Source organism: Panthera tigris, chromosome X (genome assembly GCF_018350195.1).
Source record: "Panthera tigris isolate Pti1 chromosome X, P.tigris_Pti1_mat1.1, whole genome shotgun sequence".
Classification (NCBI taxonomy): domain Eukaryota; kingdom Metazoa; phylum Chordata; class Mammalia; order Carnivora; family Felidae; genus Panthera; species Panthera tigris.
Genome location: NC_056677.1, coordinates 100798411 through 100821942, shown reverse-complemented (window position 1 = coordinate 100821942; position 23532 = coordinate 100798411). Strand labels below are relative to the sequence as shown.

Sequence of the window (23532 nt, the reverse complement as noted above, 5' to 3'; positions counted from 1 at the left end):
ACAGATGAATTCCTAGAAAAAGCTGTGCCATGGATTAGATTCGTTTTTGAAAATCAAATTTTATTTCTCTTTCGATGCATGGGCTGTTTTATGTTTATTTCTGACAGCCCTCCTCTTAGGTTCTTCCGACAAGCAGTTAATGATCTGTAAACACCAAAATGCACTAGGGTATCTCCATTTTCCAGGGAAGGATATATTTCTAATGTGAGTAATTACTATTTATCACTTTCATCAGTTGTGAATTTTCTGATATATGGATTAGTTAAGGATGGGTCTGGCTGTGTTGCGGAGCCACAGGTTTGGCAAGAAAAGGGAAGCCTTAAAGGTAACAAATGGCTTTAACTAGCCCCTGTTAATCTCTAGACTGGCGGAAGGGCAATCCCAATAATTGCCCAGGAAGACGAAAAAGCCCCTACAAAGCCACTTAAGGCGGGAGGTCCTGATACAGTGGATCTTGTGCCGTTTCCCCACAGTGCCCCTGGCCACTGGAAGAGGTATCCGTGGCAACAGCAAGGGCCCCAGGGGGACAGAGGGGACGAAGACTGGACGCTAGCCTGACAAAAACTCATCTGGTCCCCACGGAAGAGAGCAATTACTCTTCAGTGGCGGGGGAGGGTCGGAAGTCTCTTCTCCGTCCTAATCGGCATCCACACTTTTGGTTGGGGGATGCTGGCATCCCAAGGGAGGTTAGAAAGGAGGAATGGTTCCTCTCAGGTACTCATCAACAGCTAACCTGTGGTGGGGATACTCTACCTACCCGGTTAACATTTCCCCACGCCGGCTTAACCCCGTAGGGGTCTTGGCAATGCCCCCAGCCTGCACTGACTGGAAAACCGACCGACTGCCCTCCGACCGATGGCGTGGGTGAAGGCCGGGCAATCTGGTCTCTGGGCTGGAGAGCATTTGTCTCCTGCTTGGGAACCGGAATGGCCCGACCGGCACCCTGGTGCATCACACCTGTTTACCTGCTGCCCACAGCATGCAGAGACGTAGAAGTAGCAAAAGGGAGGGAGGAAGAAGAGAGCGCAGCAATTTCACTTCAGTCTGGTTACGAATGTCCACCATATACCACTCCTTTCTAGAAAGATGAGCCGTCACTAACCCTTCTTAGTAGAGACACCAGAAGGAGGGGGCCCGCTGAAACTCCTCTCACCAGTCACCTGCACTCACTCCCAGGAAGCCTCACCCTGCCATGTGGGTACTCGGGGCTGTCCACTCCGCAAGCCTCCTGTGTGGGGAAGGTCGAACCTCTGGTGTCCCTACTGCCTCTGTAAGAAACAAATGCAATTGCATTTGTTGCCCGAAGCCCAGACCCAGGAGACAAAGTAGGGAAAGGGAACGGGTAAGGAACAGAGAGCGATGCACTAGAAACGTGCTTCCGGCTTCTGAAGGAAGCCTTCTGGGCCAGTTTTAAAATACATTCATCTTGCCTTTTTAAATCTTTTTTAAAAGTTGATTTATTTTGAGAAAGAGAAGGAAAGAGAGAAAGAGCATGAGAAGAGGAGGGGCAAAAAGAGAGGGAGAGAGAGAGAATCCCAGGCAGGTTCCGCCTGTCAGCACAGAACTTGAACTCACGAACCATGAGATCATGACGTGAGCCAAACCAAGAGTCGGATGCTTAACCTGCTGAGCCACCCGGGCGCCCCTAGAATACATTCCTCTTCCTGATGGCATTTAGGTCCTCCTAATTCTGAGCCCTTCGCAGTGACTGGGTTCATGTCTACCCAGCTAAGTTCCCCTGGGTTGGGAACTTTGAGGCATGAGGCTCCCTGAAGCATCTGAAAAGCAGTAACACGGTAGGGTTACCACATCATAAAAAGCATGGAAAAGGACCAAGAAGAAGGGAGGCGAGAGGTCATGTGACAGTAGAGAGCGCCTTGGCCCATGGCCGACAAGAGTTCAAAACTCTTGTTGAAATTTCTCATCCTGCCCCTTCATCCTTAAGGCCGTTTCTCTCGCCCATGGTTTCCAACTGTATTCTGAAAGATTTTTTAATTTAATTTTTTTTAGAGTGAGAGTGAGTGAGTGAGTTGGGGAGGGGCAGGGAGAGAGAGAGAGAGAGAGAGAGAGAGAGAGACTCCCAAGCAGGTGCCAGCCACACGGTCAGTGCAGAGCCCAAGGCGGAGCTCCAACTCAGGAACTGTGAGATCACGACCTCAGCCAAAACCAAGCCGGTTGCTCGAATGACTGAGCCATGCACGCGCCGCCCCCCCCCCCAACTGTATTTTGACACTTAAACTTCCCGAAGTGAAGGCCGGATGTTCTGTGTGTCTACCTACTGCCCTCTGGCCTGGGGCATTGGGGGTTTGGGATTGCCTGAAGCCTCTGTGAAACCGCCAAGCCAGCAGCCCCGACCATGCAGGTCACAGGGGGACAGAGACTGAGGGAGCGCTGGCAGCTTCTGTCACGTTGGCTGGTGGTTTCTAGCTCCTGAACGGTCTCTTCCCTCTGTCCCATTGTTTTCTTTCTCTTTGTGAAATGTCTTGTGCCCGTGCTTCTTTCGAGGTTTGACTGCTTTTGTTTTTCCACGCTGACTAGCCCCTAGGGATGCTTACCTAAGTTCTTCCGGGTAGGGAGGGCCATTCGAGGTAAAGAGGTTCTCTGAAGCCTTTATAAAAGCGCAAACATAGCAGCCCTGACCACTTGGGACCCAGCAGGTAAGAGAAGGAAAGAAAAGGGAAGGAAGGGGCAGTTATAGGAAAGTAGGAGAGAGCTCCTGGTCTGTCTTCTACTTCTGTCCCATTGTCCCCAAGAAATTCCTCTTACTCTTAGCCTTTACCTAGGTCATACCGATCACCATCTCCACCTACGACCAATGCCTGTACCCGGTCACCTGCAGCCCTCTAGGATGGGAAGTTTGAATCAGGGGCTTGCTGTAGGGTGATAAAGATGCTAATACGATGGTCCTGGTCACCCAAGACCCACGCAGTAAATGAGCATGGAAAAGGAAGGGCATCATAAGGATCATAGGAGAAAAAATTATAAATATTTCAAAGCTTCTGGACATTATGCCCCTGCAGTGTCATTTCTTCCTCACTTTTAGGACTTGTATTACCCATAGTCAGATTCCACTGCTTGAGCTTCCCTGTAGGTATCTGTCTGCACTTGGGGTCTCCCAAGGCCTCAGATTCCAGTCCCTGAAACAATCATCTCCCATTGGTCCCTGTGGATCAGAGGAAAGTTTCTTCCTTTCTCTCCCTCCCTGACAGGAACACTGGGAGGGGGAGGCCACCACTCAGCCAGTCAGCTGTACTCACTCTCGAGATACCTCTTCCTGCCAGACAGGCCTAGCTACTCCTACTCAGGCTTCTCTCTGCCCTGCAGGCCCAGCCTCCAGCCTTCTCCCAGCATCCTTCACATAGGAATCATAGAAAAAAGGCAAATCCAAATCATCAAAGTATAAATTATCTTATATGTTGTATAGTCAAACGTTCTTCAAAGAGTGGCTCTTAGTCATCTGTGTTAGAACCACTTGGGGTGCTAGTTTAAAAAATGCAGATTAAGGGGCGCCTGGGTGGCTCAGTCGGTTAAGCGTCTGACTCTGGCTCTGGTCACGATCTCACGGTTCGTGGGTTTGAGCCCCGCATCGGGCTCTGTGCTGATGGCTCAGAGCCTGGAGCCTGCTTCGGATTCTGTGTCTCCTTCTCTCCCTGTGCCCCTATCCCGCACATGCTCTCTCTCTCTCAAAAACAAACAAACATTAAAATTTTTTTAAAATGCAGATTAATAGAACCTATGGAATCAACATGAGGGGAGGAGGCATGAGACCCAATAATCTGTGTTTTAAAATAGCTCTGGAAATGATTTTACACACAACCAGTGTTGGAAAACACTGCTCTAGTGCAGACATTCATCAGATTATTGAGTCCCCTATTTGACATCCCTGACAAGTGGCCATTAGCCTAATCTTGAATCCTTGAGTCCCCTATTTGACATCCCTGACAAGTGGCCATTAGCCTAATCTTGAATCCCTTCAAAGATGAACAGCTCACTATCTGTGGAGACAGCCCATTCTATTTTTGGATTGCTCTATGAGAATCTTCTTTTTACAATGAGCCAAAAATCTCTATCCCTGTAATATCCACCCTTTGAGTTTTGTTCTGTCCCTTAGGGCCCCACAAAACAAGTACAATTCATCTTTGAAATGTCTACCCTTCGAATATTTTAAGACAATCCTAATACATTCCACTGCTGCATATTTTCTTCAGGCTAAATAGTCTCAATTCTTGTGATGTGAAAAACAATCTTGTAAAAAATTGTAGACTGGTCCCTGTAGGTCAGCTCTTTGGGTGATTCGAGCTAGGAGTGTTTTAAGATAAGGTCAACAAAGAACTATGAGAAGCCATGCCTGTCTTCTTGATGTCAACTCTAAACATCTGAAGGTGTCCTTCAAGCACTTGCCTCTTACTTTTAACAACTTTCTACGGCTCTGTATTACATGAATTTATCTAAGCCTCCTTGAATTTATTTATATTTCTCCTCAGTCATTGATCCTGCTATTCTCAACCTTCTTGCTCATCCAATTGACTGAAACCCCAGGCCAAGAAAATAAAGCAGAAATGTTCTTCAGTATTTGGCCAGTGGGGCAGTTGGCTCCCTGCTGATTTCATATATAGTAAACTTCAGTTATTTGTTAATCACATTTACCCAAATGGTGGTGGTGGTGGTGGTGGTGGTGGTGGTGTGTGTGTGTGTGTGTCTGTGTGTATGCACACTCATGTATGTGTGTCTTGTCTGGAAGAAAGGGGCAAGATACAAGTATTTGGAATCAAACTTCAAAATTTTGTGCAAAGAGGCTTTCATGTGATTCCCTTCATGATTACCTCATTAGTACTACGACATTCAGGAAAGGAGCTATTTATTTTGGTGAAATAATGTCTATTGTAGTGGGGTTATTTTTAAAAATGAAGGGTTGGTTATGAAATCTTTCATTTGGTATTGTTTTCCAAAGCAGAGATAGATTTTGCTTTTCAACACTGGTTCCTCAAACTCATTTAAAAGAAAGCAAAGTATTCCTTGGAGAATCCCTTGTTAATGAACCTCATCTTCACATGCCAAATGTGAATTATGAAATTAGAAATAAGCGCTCAGAGCACCTTGGTCTCAAGCAGTGATTTCCAATTTACCTGTGGCAGTCTATAGATTGGTTTCTACCATGATACTATTGTTTCAAAGCAATATTTTTTTTTGGAAACTGTTTTTTCCATCACGAACTCCCTTCCCCAAACATATATACATACGCTATCTTATGCAGACAAATCTTAGTGTGAATCCTACAGAAACTAACAGTTCCCCAGTCAGTAGTAGCCATAGTCTAACATGATATAAAGTCATGGCCTTGTTGTTTATTTGTTCTTGGGGGCTTTTTTGGGTCCCACATATATTCTCACAAACCCCTTGAACTACTTTTAAATTCTTTTCTCTCCAAATATTTTTAAGATGTCCTTTTCTCCAGAAACCTTTCCTGATTAGTCCACCCGACTCCCCTATTGTCTGCATATTGGACTCAGGGGTCTGGATGGCGTCTCCTACTCATGCCCAGAGTGTGTAGGACAGGGTTCTTTACTCAGCGGGTTGGAATATCAGTGCTACTGAATGATACAGGAAATAGTCTGTAACCCAGATGGGAGACTCAAAGGAGACAAAATTGAGACTCAAATAAATCAGGCTGTGAACACATAAGAATTTTCATAAAGCTGGGAAGTAAGATTCGGTTCTACAGTGCAGGCTTTGCTAGGCATAGCAGCTAACCACCTTCAGGAACCTCTTCATTAGGGCACCAGGAATGTGCAGATAGATTCGTTTTGGGGATAACGTACAGACAGATGCTCACAATCAGAAGAGGGAAGAAATGCAATAGGTCATCACTATCCAAGTCCGTCCTTCAGACAGGTGACATTCTAAACCGTTTCAAACAGAAATAAGATGGGTTTCACTCTAGCATCCAGCGGCTGCCTTCTGGTGCCATCTTGCTGGGGCATCAAAGTTGTAGCCCAAACACAGAAAGAGAAAGCATGTTCCCTCAAAGTTTTGTTACAAGCTGGAATCGGTAGCTAAAATATCCAGGACCCTCTGTACATATGTGTGGTATAGACAGGACTTCAGGTTTTTTTCAACACTTACACACATACACATCCTCCTCCTCAACTCCGGTCAAGATGTATCAAGATGAAACTTTGTGATACTAGCTAAAGCTCTGCCCCAACAGCAACTCCCTAGCGACCCTCTTCCTATTGGGAGAGAGGCATCTATGGCCTCTGAGAAGATGAGGATTGTTTGAGCAGCAACGGGAAGAAACCAGAATAGAAAATGCCCTCATCGTTTGTATCAAAATAGACCCTAAAAGTTATAAAAGACAAGCAAAGGATTGTCGTACGATCCAGCAATTCCACTCTGAAGTATATGCCAAAAGGAATTGAAAACAGGGATTTGAAGAGCTGTTGGTACACCCATGTTCACTGCAACATTACTTGGATACGGTGAATCCTCAAAGAATTTTTCAAGTCCGGAAGTCCCTAATGATTCCTGCCTCTAGTATGTCTTACTGCTTTCTTCTCAGAAGACAGTTTTGTGGTTGAAGCGTATTTTCACAGAGGACTAACTCCCTTTTGCGAAAACGTAACTATTATAGCCCTGGTGCCTAACTTGATATTATAGACTCTCAAGATTTAGTTACTCACTGTTTAAAAAGGTAGAAGACTTTGAAGACTGGAATGCATATGACCACAGGACATCACCTAGTAGTTTTTTTGAAAAAAAAATTCATAATGAGATGCCACCGCACACCAGTCAGAGTGGCTAAAATGAACAGCTCGGGAAACAACAGATGCTGGTGAGGATGCGGAGAAAGGGGAACCCTCTTGCGCTGTTGGTGGGAACGCAAACTGGCGCAGCCACTCTGGAAAACAGTATGGCGATTCCTCAAAAAATTAAAAATACAACTACCCTACAACCCGGCAATTACACTATTAGGTATTTATCCAAAAGATACAAAAATGCTGATTTGAAGGGGCCCACGCACCCCAATGTTTATAGCAGCACTAGCAACAATAGCCAAAGTATGGAAAGGCCCAAATTTCCATTGACTGGTGAATGGATAAAGAAGATGTGGGGTGTGTGTGCGTGCGTGCGTGTGTGTGTGTGTGTGTGTGTATGGAATGCTACTTGGTGATGAAGAAGAATGAAATACTGTCATTTGCAACAACATGGATGGGACCAGAGGGTATTATGCTAAGCTAAATAAGTCAGAGAAAGATATCGTATGATTTCACTCATATGTGAAATTCGAGAAACACAAGAGATGAACATAGGGGAAGGGAAGGAAAAATAAGATAAAAACAGAGAGGGAGGTAAATCATAAGAGACTCTTAAATACAGAGAACAAACCGAGGGTTTCTGGGTGGGGGAGAACGGGTGATGGGGATTAACGAGGGGCACTTTTAAGGATGAGCGCTGGGCATTGTATGTAAGAGATGAATCACTGGGTTCTACTCCTGAAGCCATGACAACACTGAATGTTAACTAACTTGAATTTAAATTTAAAAAAAAATGAATTTTGTCCCCCCCCCAAAAGAAAAAAAGTCAGAGCAAGGTTTTGTTTGTGTGAGTTGCTTTTTCCTTTCAAAAGCGGAGTGCAACCAAGCATTCTAGTTAACCTAATGTTTTTATTAGTTGAGCTTCAGGATGTTGAAATTTTATTTGATCCTGACGGTCAGGTTTTTAGACGTCTGCCTGGTGATGAAGGAGAACTTAAATAATTAACCTGCGCAGGCTTGCCAGGTGAACTCAAGGAAGGTCTAATTGAACAGATGGAACCAACTAGAAGCGCTGAGGTGATTTGATTTTGTCGGCTAGGAAAAGAAAGTGAGATCCTGAGGTGAATTACTCTCAGAAAGAGGGTTGAAGAGTTCTCCCAAAGATCTGGGGATCCTGCGTGGTGTTAATTACCCTGGCGTTGTCTGCTCGTCTGCGAGAGTCAGCAGCCTCAAAGAAAAGGAAGACTTAACTCCCTTAGGCTTTCTGGGCTGTGAAATGCTCTCATAAGCAAGTAGGTTACCTGAGAGGGCTAACAGAGCTAGGCTAATGAAATCCATATGGTTGGTTACTTTGGGCAGATGGCCTGCGTGCCCCCTTGGAAGCACCTGAAGTTTCTAGGTGGTCTTCAAGGGCGGCTCTAAACTGTGTGTTTTGGAGTTGTTGAATCTGCAAGCCACAAAGAAATGACTGAAGATGGAGAGATGAGGTCAGGAGTAATATTTGATAACGGGGGCAGGGATGGGATCAGGATGCGGGGGGGGGGGGGGGGAGGATACAAATGAACTTTCTCTCTCCTCCCAAAGTCAGGAAAAAGCCCACCCCTCTTCCACTGAGCCAGCAGAGATGATTTTATTTTATCTTATTTTATTCTTGAGAAGTACCCCTCCCTCACATCTCCACGGAGCCTTGCCTGGACAGTCTTTATGCTTTAGTTGCTCTATTGTTGGGCCCTTTCCCTAAAGTCTCCTGGCATTTGTAGAACCCTTCATCCTTTTAAAGAGCTTTTTGTGATATTATCCTCTTACCAACCCCATAAGGAAGGTAGAGCAGAGAATATTCCCATCGGTACATTGAGGAAACCGAGACCGAATGCTTCTCACCCAAAGAAAAACAAGAAAGTCGTCAGTGGATGTGGAACTAGAAATCATCTTTTCCCTCTCTCTTTTTCTTTCCAGTTTTATCCAGCTATGACATAACCCTGGGCATATCAGAAAGCATAATCAGCTGTGAATTATAGAGGTTTGATGTGTTTGTGGCATTCGCTATAGTTTTATGGATGACCTCCTTTTCCTTGGCTTCTTATCCTGGATCCTTTTGAGGCTATCAGAGCATGGGAAAATGTCATTTAAAGTGGGTATAGGTTCTCTTTTCTAACTGACCCATCAAGGGAAATAAAAGGTCAACCAGGAGATAATACAGATGCCTTAGCACGTGCTGCACCAGAAGCTTGATTCATGCCTAACGCCCCCCGTTTCTGTGAACACTCACACCAGAAGGGCACTGAGACGGGCTGGAAAGGGGACCCAATCTGGCCTCAGAGTTCTAGCTCTTCCCCATTGAGCCCAGTGACATTCATCAAGTCACAATGTCATTTTGTCTCACATGTATTGCAGGATTGTTGTGTGAATTGAATGTGGTAATGTGCGTGAAAATGTGTTGAAAATTGGCGGCCCTCTAGATTGTGAGCTCCCAGAGGGTAGAGGCCGTTTCTGCTTTATTCACCACCTAACTGGCCCTCCTGTCGGGTTATGGAGAATCATTAACCCTTTTGTTATTCACCATGGAGTGTAGCCATAGATTGGTGCGTGCAGAGAAGTAGCAATATAAAAATAAACACTGTCAGCTGTCCTGGAGGGTGTGATCATCTAGGTTCCTGAGATGCCTATATTTCAAGTCCGTCTATCCCCCAAAATCACCTCCAAATATGGTGGAGGGCCCTGTGTAAGCATTTTCATGCGATTTGGTAAAAGACAGACAGAAATTTAATTTTGTTTACAGAGATGGATCCTCAGTGCTTAGCCTGGAACTTGGCACCTAGAGAGTGCTCAAAAAAAGAGTTATTGAGAGGCGCCTGGGGGGCTCAGTCGGTTAAGCGTCCAACTTGGTTTCGGCTCAGGTCATGATCCCACGGTTTGTGAGTCTGAGCCCCACGTCAGGCTCTGTGCTAAGAGTGTGGAGCGTGCTTGGGATTCTCCCTCTCCCTCTCCCTCTCCCTCTCTCTCTCTGCCCCTCCCCGACTCACGCTGTCTCTGTCTCTCTCAAAATAAATACATAAACTTAAAAGAGTTATTGAAAGAGTGATGAATAAATACTAGAATCTAGGGCGTTATTCGTAGCCTGTCTTCATTGCTGCATTTCCGCCTTTCTCTTGGAGACAGATAGGAGGTGTGTGGTCGGTTGTGCACAGTTGTCAGGTCAACCAGTGTCTACTCCTTTGGAGAGCGTGCTCTCCACCCAGCTTGAGAGTTGCCTGCAAGGAAGGCCTATGGAACCACAGACCCCTGGCCGCTGAGGGGCGGGAAAGGCCGACGGCCGTCTGAGTGTCTCTTTCCCTCTTCCTGAGGCCTGTTCGGTCAGGCCTCGGCAGCCTCACCTTGTGTCTGGTGCCCCACCCCAGTCTTGACCTGTGAGGTCTAGGAGTCTTGTCGTGCAACGTATCATGTGACATTGGAACAGACTGGTTTTGAGAAGGTGGCATCAAAAGATCCACGTCAAAATTAAAAAAACGAATTTTCTTTTTTAAAAACTGCCAAGTAGTAGGCCCAACAGATGTCTCTGACCTACCATCCCTTGGTGTCAGACTCCTCTCTTGTTGTCACTATTGTGTGTTCCCTAGTATGTGGTTTGGCTGTGTCCCCAAACATTTGGTCACATCATATGTGTCTTCAAACTAATTAAATCTGGTTGCAGTTGTCCAAGTCTATTAGGTGTCAAAATTGCAAATCCATTGTAGTACTTGGTGCGAAAATTTTTAACCAAAGGCTCTCATATGTTGGCGTGTTTCCTGAGTCTAGGGGATGGGTTAAGGGGTTAGGGAGGTCCGACGTGTACATAGCTCAGTTGTAACATGTAACAGCGTAAAGATCAATGGTTGGTTTTCTCGATCATGTGAAAAGGTCAGCATAGCATAGGTGCAAAGGAGACTTCTCTCCTTTCCCCGTGTACTTCAAAGGCCCTGTAATAGATAACTGAGAGATGTGGAAATGTGGACTCCAATTGAAAATGTGTGTGTGTGAGAGAGAGAGAGACAGAGAGAGAGACACAGAGAGTCTGAATGTGTAAGCAGGATCTAAATACTCTTAGTAGGGACTACTTTTCAAATTAGTTCGAGAGCTCTTCATTTACAGCCTACATTTAGAAAAATTAATATGATCGATGACAACAGCTCGTCATAGACTCTTGCGTTCCAATGAAACAGTTTGCACGAGTAAATTCAGCTGTGCCACGTGGTACAATGTCTGCAAGTCAGAAGATGGGACAGTCCCCTCTGTGGTCTCCAGATAAAGCTCAGTTTCTCTGTCCTGCCCAGCACATGAGAGCAACTTATTCTCTCTCCACTCCTCTCCTTTTATATTTAGAATTTCAAAGGGCTTTAAATTAATATTAAACATTTCATTTAAAAATGCAACCTTCTTTAATGCCTCGAACTACCTTTAGTGGAGATTTGGTCAGGTATCTGGAAAAGAAATCAAGCATCATAGTCATCGAATATTTCCGGGGGTCTGGAGGCAGAGAGAATTTTGGAATTGCTTTTTCTCCGGTGCTACTTTTTAACATGAATCCGTATCAGGTTAAATTTCCAAAACCTAGTGGAGAATGATCATTTCGGTGCAGCTTTCCAAATCATAGTGGCATTTCTCTGGGCAATGACAATAAAGCTGTCGACGTGTTTTTTAGCACGGGTGCCTCCACTGCAGTTGGGACATTTAGTTTTGGAGCTGCTGTCTAAGGAAATCAGTTTTCAAGTCGAGAGGGCTCACGGTAATATTTCAGATGTCTCTTCCAGCTAGGTGCATTTTGCTCAGTCCCTCCCTGCCTTTCCGGATGGAACAGGTCTCTCTGTGCCAGTGACTTTATGTGATTGTAAGATAACAGCTAAGGATAGCTGGAAAATGAGAGAAACAAAGGAATCATTTTAAAATACCATCATTTCAATGGCAGCCTTATCCAGGAAGAGTAAAAATGTCTGCAGGGCAATTAGAAAGGAATTGTATTTTATTTATTTCTCTTTCTTAGTGGAAGCACTAGAGGGCTGGCCCCGGGCTGTGTTATGGTATTACTATTTGGTCTCTGTGGTTTTAGTATGCAGTGAGAATGGGAAGAAATGAGCTTATGTCGTGTTTGTAAATGCTGCGTGTGATCTTGTTTTAGTCTCTAAAGTTCAGAAGGCATGCCATCTGAGGTCCTCACTTTTCCTGTGTGCGGAGGAGTGACCATTCTTAAAACTGCCCCCAGATCAGTGAGGGCTGGGGGAGGGGTGGTGACATACTAGTTCGGTGGAGTCCCTGGGAGAGAGATGAGGGGTTCTGGCTGGCTGTCTTCTCCGATCTATGTGGTTCAAGGAGGGTGGGGTGGAGACCATGGAGGGTACAAATGGCTTCAAGACGGATGGGTTGGGCTCCCCTGTATTACATGGATACCAACCTTACCCTTTGTTAGGTTTACATAACATTTCCAGCACAAGCAGGCTTAAAAAGTTGATTTTTCTAGATTGCTCAGTTCCACGCTTAGATCATCAACCTTCGTGTGCTGCCCTGAAGAACTCCCCCACAGAATCCTAATGCTGTCACGAGCAACCAATTGGGGAAAACGAAAAAGTGGTGCGTGAGAATTAGAAAATGATTTGCATTTCCTTATACCTGGAAATATCCAGCTCCCTCTCTAATCAGATTCTCATAACAGCCCATTTCCATACGAATTACTCATTGGCTGTAAAGGTCACTAGGAATCGGTGAGCATTAGAAGCTGCAAACCAATTAGAATGTGGCAATAGCTTTGCTCAGAATTGGATGTTGATTCAAATCGGCTCTGGTAATATGAGGCTTTTTAATGAAACCATCATCGAATAGATTAGCAGACACTTTCCTGGTTTTTGAGAAAGACACAAAATGTGTGGCGGGTGGGGTCTGGGTGGGGGGACAGCGACTGTTTGGTCATGCTTTCAAGCCTTTGCCCTCATAAATCTTCCCAGAGAGGGTCCTTTGCCTCCAGTATGGATGAATGGCCTTTGAAAGCTTAATGGGAATTGATGCCGTCTATCGATTACCATTTAAAGTACACCTTCCTAATTTCGAATCGTTTTTGAAGGCAAAATGCTTTCCAATGGAACAAGGGGCTCTTATCAAAGGGTCCAAGTCTGGTATCTTGGTAGCCTAAGTGATCAATTACTTCATATAGCAACTTGATGCCTATTGGGATGCTTTTGAAGGTGGATACCAACCAAATTTCCATGGAGCTGATAATGTGCTGACTACTCAGCAGATGGAAGTTGCCCGCTTGTTGCCCTGAAACATGTGGGTGATTTCATGTAGGCAGGGGATTATTTCTAGATAAGTTTCTGGGACTTCCACAGTGGTGAGGGTCAAGGCCAGGTTAGTTCCAGAAGGTCTTCATTGATAGTTCCAATACTGGGCCCCTCTCTCTCTTTGGGGATTTTGATCTGCTCGGTAAACAGTGGTAAAAGTGAGAAAGGGATGTCCAGAGCCGATAAGAATTGTGGAAAGGGCCCTAGAATGAATGCTTTCTCCTTCAGGGAATGAAAACAGTTTTTAGCTAATTGCTACAATTGTGAGAAACCTACTCCTGGTTTTCCATGAAATAACTGGGCAAATCTCATAATACATGCAGAAATACATTTCTTACTGATTTCTTAAAGTAAGCTGGTTTAGCACCAACATCTATCTATCCTGGACGTTACGGAAAAGTTAGTAGTTACACCTGCCAACCAGCTTAATTATTGGTTGCACAGACTAAACGTTTCCCTTTTACCTACTCTACAAGTGGCCTCTGTATCATTGCTACAACCAGTTATAGTGGTTATGGTAGCGGGCAGTGGTAATGTAGAGAATGGGTCCATTTTCTAATCACCATACTTTCCTGGTTGGGGAAACTGAAAAACATTTGAGTTCTTAAACACTCCACTGGGAGCCTTTCTCGTAGTCCAGCTGGCAGAACAAAGATCTTGATAGTTTATGTAAAAGTGGCTTGTCCATCATATCATCCTTCTAGAACTTTCTGCTTTGATCTTCTTTCATCTTTCCTCTTGACAGTGTTTCTGTAGCTTTACTATCTTTTGCTAGTGAACAACTTGCTGTTTCCCCACTAAGATTGGGTCTATGATGGAGTAGAAGGGGGGTATAAGTGTACTCAAGAAACGAAAACAATCACCACCTTCCTTGAACGTTGCATTATCAGCAGGTATATGAACGCTTGAAATAAGTGTAAAGCACTTCGATAGGAAACCAGTGTCTGACACAGAATATCTAATTTTATAGTCTATCACTCTGCAGAGTCTTAGAGCCAAGTACCTAAGTTCTGTGAAAGGCTGAGACATAATATCTACCTTTATAAAAGCTCAAAAGGAGAATGCATATCATTTAGTTCAGCCCCCTCAGTTTTCAAGGAAGGTGATCGAGGCTAATGGCTTGCCCAAGGACAAACAATCGCTTTGCGACAGGGATGAGATTCAGACCTGGGAGTTCAAGCTCAGTGCCCTTGTATCCAACTTGTTACATCGCGCACGAGTCTTAATTGAAGCAACAATGAAGTAGGTCACCAGCCAAGCAGGGCTGTATTTATGTATTATGCTGTTTTATGCTGCACTTCGATAACATCCCCACACTTTCCCATCCCTCCCTTAAAAGTACTGTGAATTTGCCTTTGTGAGAAGATGATAAAAGAAAAAGCAGCAGGCCCAATTAACCGCCAAGCACTTACTCTGAAAAATTCTTTCGTTGAACCGGAGTCCAGGGTCCCATATGCAATTTCAGTCTGCTTAGCTAAGTCTTCAGCACTCTCTATGGGAGAGACCATCCTCTCCACAGTCAGGAAAGCCGCAAGATTGGCAGTGTAGGAAGAAATTATGATCAGGGTGAAGAACCACCAAACCCCTCCGACAATCCGCCCGGACAGCGACCTGCAAAACAAAACAAAGACCAGTCCGGACCCGGAGGGGCCGGGTTTCAGTTTACGAAAATCATTATCTTAATTTCGGGAAAGAGAAGTGGTTTCAGTATAGTTGAAGTAGGTGATGCCAGGGAATTAAAACAGCAAACAAAAGTAACATATTAACAACATCCCATGTGGCGATGGTATATGATGATGGTACATGCATAGTATAGGCCCTTCAGGCCTATCTGGCTTGCAGAGCATGATTTTTTTTTTTTTTAATTCTAGAAAAAATATCTTCTTTTTACCAGCTCCTGATGACACATAATAATTATACTTATCAGATTCTCTTCCTGTGTGAGCTCTGTGTGCTTCTGAGCCTGCGCAATAGAATCACCAGGGACCTTTGTTAAAAACCAAACAAAACACACAAAAAAAACCAAAAACAAAACAAAACTCATGTCCAGCCTACCCGACACCAGTTAAATCACAACCTTGGAGGTGGGATCCAGGCATATATATTTTTTAAAGCTCGCCAGGTGATTACAAGGCACGGCCAAGGCTGAGAGCCACGGATGCGAGATGATGTCATGGGAGAAACCGAGTCAAAAGCCCTTACGTATTTGAAGGGAAATGGGTAGGTGTGGGTGGATGAGTACTCTTGACTCTGAGTTTAGTAAATTTAATAAAGACTTTTGCCATTTTGTGGAGCCGGTCACGCGTGAGGCAAGGAGCCATAAGATAATATGTATTATGATCTTTGTATAAATGGCTAGTGGGGCTCAGGTACTCAGCTCCAGGGATCCAAACTCTTTGCTTTTACAAACTAAGCCTTAGCACACAGGACAGCCTCGAGGGAACTGAGGAACTACCAGTATAATAGAATTTGAGGGGCACTAAAAGTTTTGTTTCCACCTCCACCTCTCCCCCCCAAATAATCAAAACAAACAAAACCATCCTCACAAGGCTGCCATAGAGAATCTTCGTGTTGGAATCACCTTCTGCATTTTCTTCAGAAGACTTGGTCAAAATGTTAACACACAACTTCAATAGGACCTATCACATTATCGTGGATTAGTCTATGCAGTTAGTAGAGAATCGGACAGAAGACGGGTAAGTTAAAAAAAATGTTTTTAATGTTTATTTATTTTTGAGAGAGACAGAGACAGAATGCGAGTGGGTTAGGGGCAGAGAGAGAGGGAGACAAAGAAGCAGAAGCAGGCTCCAGGCTCCGAGCTGTCAGCACAGAGCCCAACGTGGGGCTCGAACCCCACAAACCGTGAGATCATGACCTGAGCTCAACCGACTGAGCCACCCAGGCACCCCAAGATGGGTAAGTTTTAATAAGGGAAAAATTCGTTGTTAAATGTAACTATGCCTTTGGCATTACCTGCGGTGTTTGCGAAAAGGCTGGTTCGGAATACGTGAGCGCTCAAGAACCCGCATTTCTTACCCATCCCTGGTGACTGCAGTGGTCTGCAGACCAGAACGAGAAATACTGTCCTTCTTCTACATCAGTGATTCTCAACTCTGCCTGCACATCGGAATCGTCTGGGAAGCTTGAGGCAAAATAAAACAAAGCACAGCGGCACACAAAAAATGCCTAGGCTCCACCCCAGATCATCTAAGTCAGACTCTCTGGGGGTTAGGCCTAAGCAGCAGTATTTGCGGAAAGCTCTGGTACAGCCAGGATTGAGAGTCGTGGTCCCTACATCATGAATGCTGCTCAGGGGAGGGTCTGTGGGAAGCAAGGGGGCCGTGAAGGCACTGAGTGCTCAGTGATGGGTTGGGGCTGGTGCGGAGGCAGCTTCACCTCCATGACAATGTTGCTCGAGGCTGGCTCTGTCTACAGAAATGAAAATCTGGTCCCTAGGTTCTAGAAAACTTTGCCACATTATCTCTAGGATAGTTCTTTCTGTGGCGGAGCTCCAGCCTGATTAAGCTATGTTCTCCCGTGCCCAGAAAAGCTCACAGGAAAAGAACCCACTGTGATGGAAAGTGAAGAATGGGCATAGGAGCCTGGCACATCTCCAGGCTCTGTGGGAAGAGGGAAGTTCTGGGCTGAAAGCTAGCAGGTCAAGCTCTTCTCTGTTTGTGCTTGCATTTTACCATGTCCAGGCAAATTTAAATTCCGTGTCCCAAGATAAACTTTTATTAGCCTCTGGAAAATTCAGTTGTTTTTGATTTTCCACTCTGATCAAATCATTTTGGCAGGTGTTTTGATAAGTGGCATTCTTCACTGATTAACTGAAACAAAACTACTTGATTTTTTAAAGTCTGCAATTCCTATTGGTTCCCGGATGCTTAAAGCAACCCTCCTTGCTTTACTTTTGAACACAATCCCTTTTAGCCTTTCAGATGTGAAAATCTGCTTTGCGACAGATTTCTCTAATAGTTATATTCTCTCAGGATTTCGTCTGGGAACACGTCCCTTTTTTTTTTTAATTTTTTTTTTCAACGTTTTTAATTTATTTTTGGGACAGAGAGAGACAGAACATGAACGGGGGAGGGGCAGAGAGAGAGGGAGACACAGAATCGGAAACAGGCTCCAGGCTCTGAGCCATCAGCCCAGAGCCTGACGCGGGGCTCGAACTCACGGACCGCGAGATTGTGACCTGGCTGAAGTCGGACGCTTAACCGACTGCGCCACCCAGGCGCCCCGGAACACGTCCCTTTTAATCAGAAGAGATAAAAACATCTGGATGAACCAGAAAGAATGTGTTACACTTCCAAATGCTAAAAGTTTGTAGGATATTTCAATGATGAATTTGGACCCTCATAGTCTTTCTTCATTGTTGCCATATATATTTAATTTATTCTCGACTGCTGTGACTCTGGAAAGAATTTTACCGTATAAAAGATTAATGTTCCAAAGTAGCATCCATAGTAATAGGGTAATAAAAATGATAACAATAATAGCTAACCCTTCCTGAGCACTTCCTGTGTGCCAGACCGTTCTGATTACTTTGGGTTGACATGGGTCAACTCTTTCCAGATTAGAAAACAGAGGCATTTAACATATGAAGAGACTGAGGCACAGAGAGGAGAAATCAGAAATCAATCATCTATACTTATACAACAGGAAAGAAATGCCCACATTTCTGTGCTACCAAACAGTCACATTTTCTAGAAGACAATCTAGAATGGTGTATAAATTATAGAAGGTACAATGTTCTGACAATAACTGAGAATTATAGTTGCAGGAAAACCAAACATGCTTGGATAATTATTGTTTATCATCTGTTTGTTGTTCCTTTGGAATGAAACTGTGAATGCCATCCTTATTTGGAAGGATAGGGTTTTCCTGAGACCAAGGGGAGAACGGATTTTGGAGTGATTCCAGAATCATGGTTTGGTATGGAAAGGGGTGTATTAAGCTCACGGAGAAAAGGTGCAGTGGCACTCAAAGGGAAGCGGCTCTGTAAGAATTTTTACATTTCCCTTTTCTCGTTAATGAAACCAGAGCCATTTAAACCCACATTTCACACGGAGGCTATATAAAAAGTGACTGATGGGTCAGCCCCATGACATTTTTAAAAGGATCTATTAAAACAAGACAAGACTTTATAGTTGAGTTAAAAAGACCTGTCATTTTCCAGTTTCTTTCCCCCCATTAACGCAGCTTCAAAATGTTTAACGTTCATTTCAAAGAGTTTTGTTGCACAAGACAGATTTTGAGGTTAGCATAATGAAATGGCTATAAAATGCTGCACATTTAGTATTTATAAAAATGCATCATAAGGAGCATATCGTACCTTTTGAAGAAATGTAAGAGGAGGCGTGAAGTTAATGAAAGTAGATTAGCAACAAGAGGAAAACAGACATAAAAACACCGCAAAATAATATACAATGCTCTTGTTATCTGTAATAATACGGAAGTAGAGTTTCTGAGTTAATAAGAACATGTATTTTACGACCTCTGAAATGATAATAAAAGTGAGCTATGTGCTGTACCCTTCATCCTGTAAGGAAATTTTGAAATGTTCACTTTACTAGCTTCGCAAGATCAAGAGCTGAAACCGTAACCGCTTCTCCTTTGCACAAACTCTTCATCATTCTCTTTTCTCCCCCTCTTCTTTCTTGCAAAGTATGGATCTTTTCTACACTCTATTCAATGCTGTATCTATGACAGATTTTTAAAAAGCGTGCAGAATCAATCTTTGGCTCGTATAGTATTTTCTGATGGGAATAAGTAACCATCTTCCAAAGACCGAAAACTTCGGCTTTCAGCCAGAACAGTCATGAAGTAGTCGCAATAAAAATCCTGCTCTTACATCATTAATTTATCACCACATCACTCCTACTTTGAAGAGAATTTGCAGTAGGATGAGATGCCGGTTGGACATCGGCAAACGAAAGGACGTTGCTTAAAATGGAGTACAAAAAAAAATCCTGTTGTCTTCCATCCCATTCATTTCATGCCCTTCGTGTCTTTTATCATTTTGTTCATATTTTCCACTTTACAGAAGGATTTAGGTGTCAACTAACCTGGACAGATGTCCTACCCACTCCTCTAAAGTATTTGAACATTTAAAAAAATGTTTGTTTATTCTTGAGAGAGAGACAGAGACAGAGTGTGAGCAGGGGAGGGGCAGAGAGAGAGGGAGACACAGAATCGGAAGCGGGCTCGAGGCTCCGAGCTGTCAGCACAGGGCCCATTGTGGGGCTCGAACCCACGAAATCGTGAGATCATGACCTGAGCCGAAGTCGGACGCTTAACCGACTGGGCCACCCAGGCGCCCCTTTAGTATTTTCTATCTTGAAGAGCTAGAGAAGAGTGGTGTCTTTGGAATAATATGTACACAGTAATCAGGTTCAAGTTAGCATGTTCTCTGGGTCAGAATTCCCCCAATCCTCACATCTACTTGGCTAGCCCTCAGAGGTCCCTGCAGCTTCAAAGAAAGTCAGCAGGGGGAGCATTTGCCTGGAAGGACTTGCACTTCAGACTGCTTAGCAAGGTTCTATCAAAGTTTCACAAAGGAAATAAATTTCAGATTAAAAAACTGTAACATTCTGTCACCATCCGTAAACCATTATAAGAATAATACAGTCAAAATATTTACACCAGGTGAAATCCTTAAGGAGAGCACTTTGCGGATTCAGGAAGGAAGGTTGGTGGTCATTTCTCATCAGAAATCAGCTATGCAGCACTGGCTAAAATTTGAGCTGTATTCCTAAGGAGTTTCAGGGACTCAAACGCAAGTACCATATTAAGAGTTAGTGTTTGTGAAATCAGGGCAGTTAAGAGCAGCCGCTTTAATAATGACGGTGGCTAACCTTTACCGAGAGCTTACTGTCGCCAGGTACTGCACTTTACATTTCTCGGAGGAGGAGCTGAGGCTCAGGCAGATTTAGTAACGTGCCCGAGTTACACAGCTGCTAAGCCGACTGTGAATCTAGTGAGCCGAGCTCCGGCACCCACGTACTTAACCACTACGCTACCTCCATCTGGCTGCACCCGCGGCCTAGCTCCCCATCCCCCGTCAAGGGGAAGAGGGTTGAATGGAATCTCCTTATGCTTTCTTCTCCCGACTGCCCCCCAAAACACATTTGTATATGGAGAGGACCTCAGCTCATCACATGGATCACCCTCTCGCAAGGTGATTCAGCCTCCAGCGGAATTGCTCAGTCTGAACAACGGGAGTGGTTGAAACTATCAAACCGAACCTCGACGTGGGCTCTTTAAGCTTCTAGGCCCCCGTCCGTACCAGTATTGGATGGAAACAGAATGATGCTCGGTTTTCCTCGTGATGTCTCATTGCCGATTCCCTGCTCTTTTACTTTGGGGGAACACCCGCTCGGCAGCATGTTGAGCGCTCACTGCCCCCTTTCTTTACCAACCGGGGCAGGGGCAGGGTTTCGGCAGAGGTCGGGAGACTAGAAAACTAGCTCCCGGGCACGAACGCGAACCGAACCCGAGGAAAAGAACGGACCAAGCCGCGCGCCTGTAGGTCGGTAGTGAGAGGCGGCGCGGGCCGGTGGGAACAGTTTGTACCGCTGGCTCTCCGAACCCCTATGACCCTGGCCTCCGTCGCATTCTCTCTCTGGGTCCTGTTCTTTGGTCTACGATGCGAGAAAAGCAGCCCACCTTGTGGCACCGCCTTGAGGGTTAAAAATCCGTATGATAACGCAGGGAAAGTGCCCATACGTGGCGAGGTGGGGGAGCTCAGCGAAGGTCACTGTCCCCCTGCCCTCAGCGAACGGAAGCAGCGGGGTGAATTTGTCTGCCATCTCCTCCCGCTATAACAGTTGAGAGCTGTACTTTAAAGTGTGGTCTCTTACAATTCCTTGAATCGCCTCGATCGGGGGACAAGCCAGAGTGTACGGTGTATGTTCGCACTGGGGGCTTTCTGGAGAGTCTGCATTCTAAGTGTGGCCCTTCAACAGAAGTAAAGGGGAACGCAGGCATGTGCAGTCAAGGCAACCGGGAATCTGAGGGCGCAGCCATATCATTACCAGGAATTTCAAAAGCTGTTAATAGGAAAGCACATTTCAGTGGAGTTTTCTGGTATACAACTGAGCACAAATATAGAACCACTAGAGCTCTCAAGACGAGGAGAAATAAATATGCTAAAAAGCATAAAATGGTTTCAAGAGGCTGAAAGATATAATTTCCTTTGAAGGCCACAAAAAACAGTATTGAAGGAGGGATCACTCATATGGTAGAAAATGTACAGACCAATCATTTATTACTCAAAAGCACAGGAAGGATCATGCGTTTCTCCAGACCAGTGTTATTCCATGGGCTGTGTGCCCCGTTGCTGGGTTGAGTTGCAACCAGCATATAAAACAAAATGAGGGGAAAACCAACAGCCCACTTTACACACTGTGTGTTAGCCAATGTGACAATAAATTATATTAAAAAAAATAAAACTAAAACAAAATAAGGGGCACCTGGGTGGCTCACTTGGTTAAGCATCCGATTCTTGGTTTCAGCTCAGCTCTTGATCTCATGGTTTGTTAAGTTCAAGCCCCATATCGGGCTCTGCACTGACAGTGCGGAGCCTGCCTGGGATTCTCTCTCTGTGCCCCTCCCCTGCTTGCTCTCACTCTTCTCTCTCTCAAAATAAATAAATAAAACTTAAAAAAAGAAAACAAAATGAAACAATATATCCAAGTTCATGGCACACTGCAAGGGTAACCTTTGGTGAAGCTTCTGTTATATACCTATACATGTACTGAGTCATCGTGGGAAAATGTATTTTGTACTGAGGGATATAGTCAAAGAGTTTGAAAGCCATTGCTCTATACGACAGTATCTAGTGCAGTATAATGACATCTGTATCTTAAAAAACAAAAAAGGATTTGATATATTTCAATGCCACAGAAGAGCCACAGCTTAAATTCTACTACAAAAAAAAAAATCTGTCCAGCTTGTCATTTTCAGGTCATCATCTTTAAGTTATTACGTAATGAAGCAATATGCATAAATACTTCTAAAAACAAATAGCTTTTGGAGTCCTGTTTGAGTATACAGAGTAGGATGCAGCACTCCAGTGGGGCTATCACAAATTGAGTTCTGAAAATTCACTTACAGAAACCAGTAACATCTCCAGCCTTAATGACTCTCCAGGATTGCCTCAACACAGATTGCCAGCCATGTTAAAAAAACCACTCAATTACGGGATCGTTCGGAAACCCTACTCTCCAAATGAACATTCAAAAAAAAAAAAATGAGAAAAGAAACTCGCAAAACAAATGAACTCCCGTGTGGTATCACAAAATGACACACGTTGTAAACACAAAAGGAACGGGCAGTGAAAGAATTTGGGAGAATCTAACCAAGCAGATTGAGAGCGGCAAAAGGTGTGACTTAGACAAATGAGGCTCGCCCCAGACACCTTGTACTAGAAAAGAGAGGATGGTTACCATGTTTCCAGTCTTCAGTTGAAATGCTTCATGCTCCAAGTGGATAATCTCAAAATGAAGTATGCTGTAAAACCATAGTGGGTGACCTTCTAAGTCCTTACATTCTAAATGAAAATCCCCATACATTTGTATAATGGACTCTGGTCAGTATTTGGATTAACGTTCAATTTTACCAAAATGACAACTTTTTATTTCAGAAAAAAAACCCACTCCCCCCCTCATTTTAAAGATGTTGCATTTGCTTACAGTATTCTGTGATTATGAACTCAACACTTTTTGTTTAGGTGAGTTGACACTTAAACTAAGTGGGAGAGGTCCTGGACACTCACATTTCAATATTTTCAGTAGCTTCACTGAGATGAAATTGGCATATCATCAAATTCACCAATGTAAGTGTACCAAGAATGGTTTTAGTAAACTTAAGAGTGTGCAGCCATCGCCACAATCCAGTTTTGGAGCATCTCCCTCCCCCCAGAGTTCTTTCATGCTCATCTGCAGTTAATCCTGACAGGGCCGGTGCTAGGGTGAGGCAAGTAAAGCATTTACCCCACGCACAAAATTTAAAGGGTACCAAAATCTCATTAATCACAATAAATAACACTTTAGTGCAATATTAAAAAAAATCGCAATTCAAAAAAATCCATGATGAACAAGTATCACAATTTTAAATAAAGACTGAATTTGACCCTTGAACTTGCTGTACCCAGCCGTACTTGCCTCACCCTAATCCACTACTTACTAGCTTCTCTCTGCTCCTCCTGTGTCCCCAGAAACCACTAACGTAATTTCTGTCCCTATGGATTTGCCTATCCTGGACAAATGGAGTAAATCAATATGGGGGCCTTCAATAAATAGAATTCAATAAATGGAATCATATAATATGTAGCCTTTTGTGTCTGGCTTCTTTCTAACGTTTTCAAAGTTCACCCATGTTGTAGCGTGTCAGTAGTCTGTTCTTTTTATAGTATTCCGTTGGATGGAAATGCCGCATTTTGTTTATCCATTCCCTTGCTGATGGAT

General features: G+C 44.2%; 1 protein-coding gene across 1 annotated transcript in view; it reads right to left on the bottom strand.

Annotated features, from left to right (window-relative positions):
* GRIA3 (glutamate ionotropic receptor AMPA type subunit 3) overlaps positions 1 to 23532 on the bottom strand; it is a 264933-nt gene that overhangs the window by 36680 nt on the left and 204721 nt on the right. Inside the window, exon 13 of the mRNA XM_042974909.1 lies at positions 14473 to 14671. Coding sequence (XP_042830843.1) covers positions 14473 to 14671 — 199 coding nt within the window. The remainder of the gene's footprint in view (positions 1 to 14472; positions 14672 to 23532) is intronic.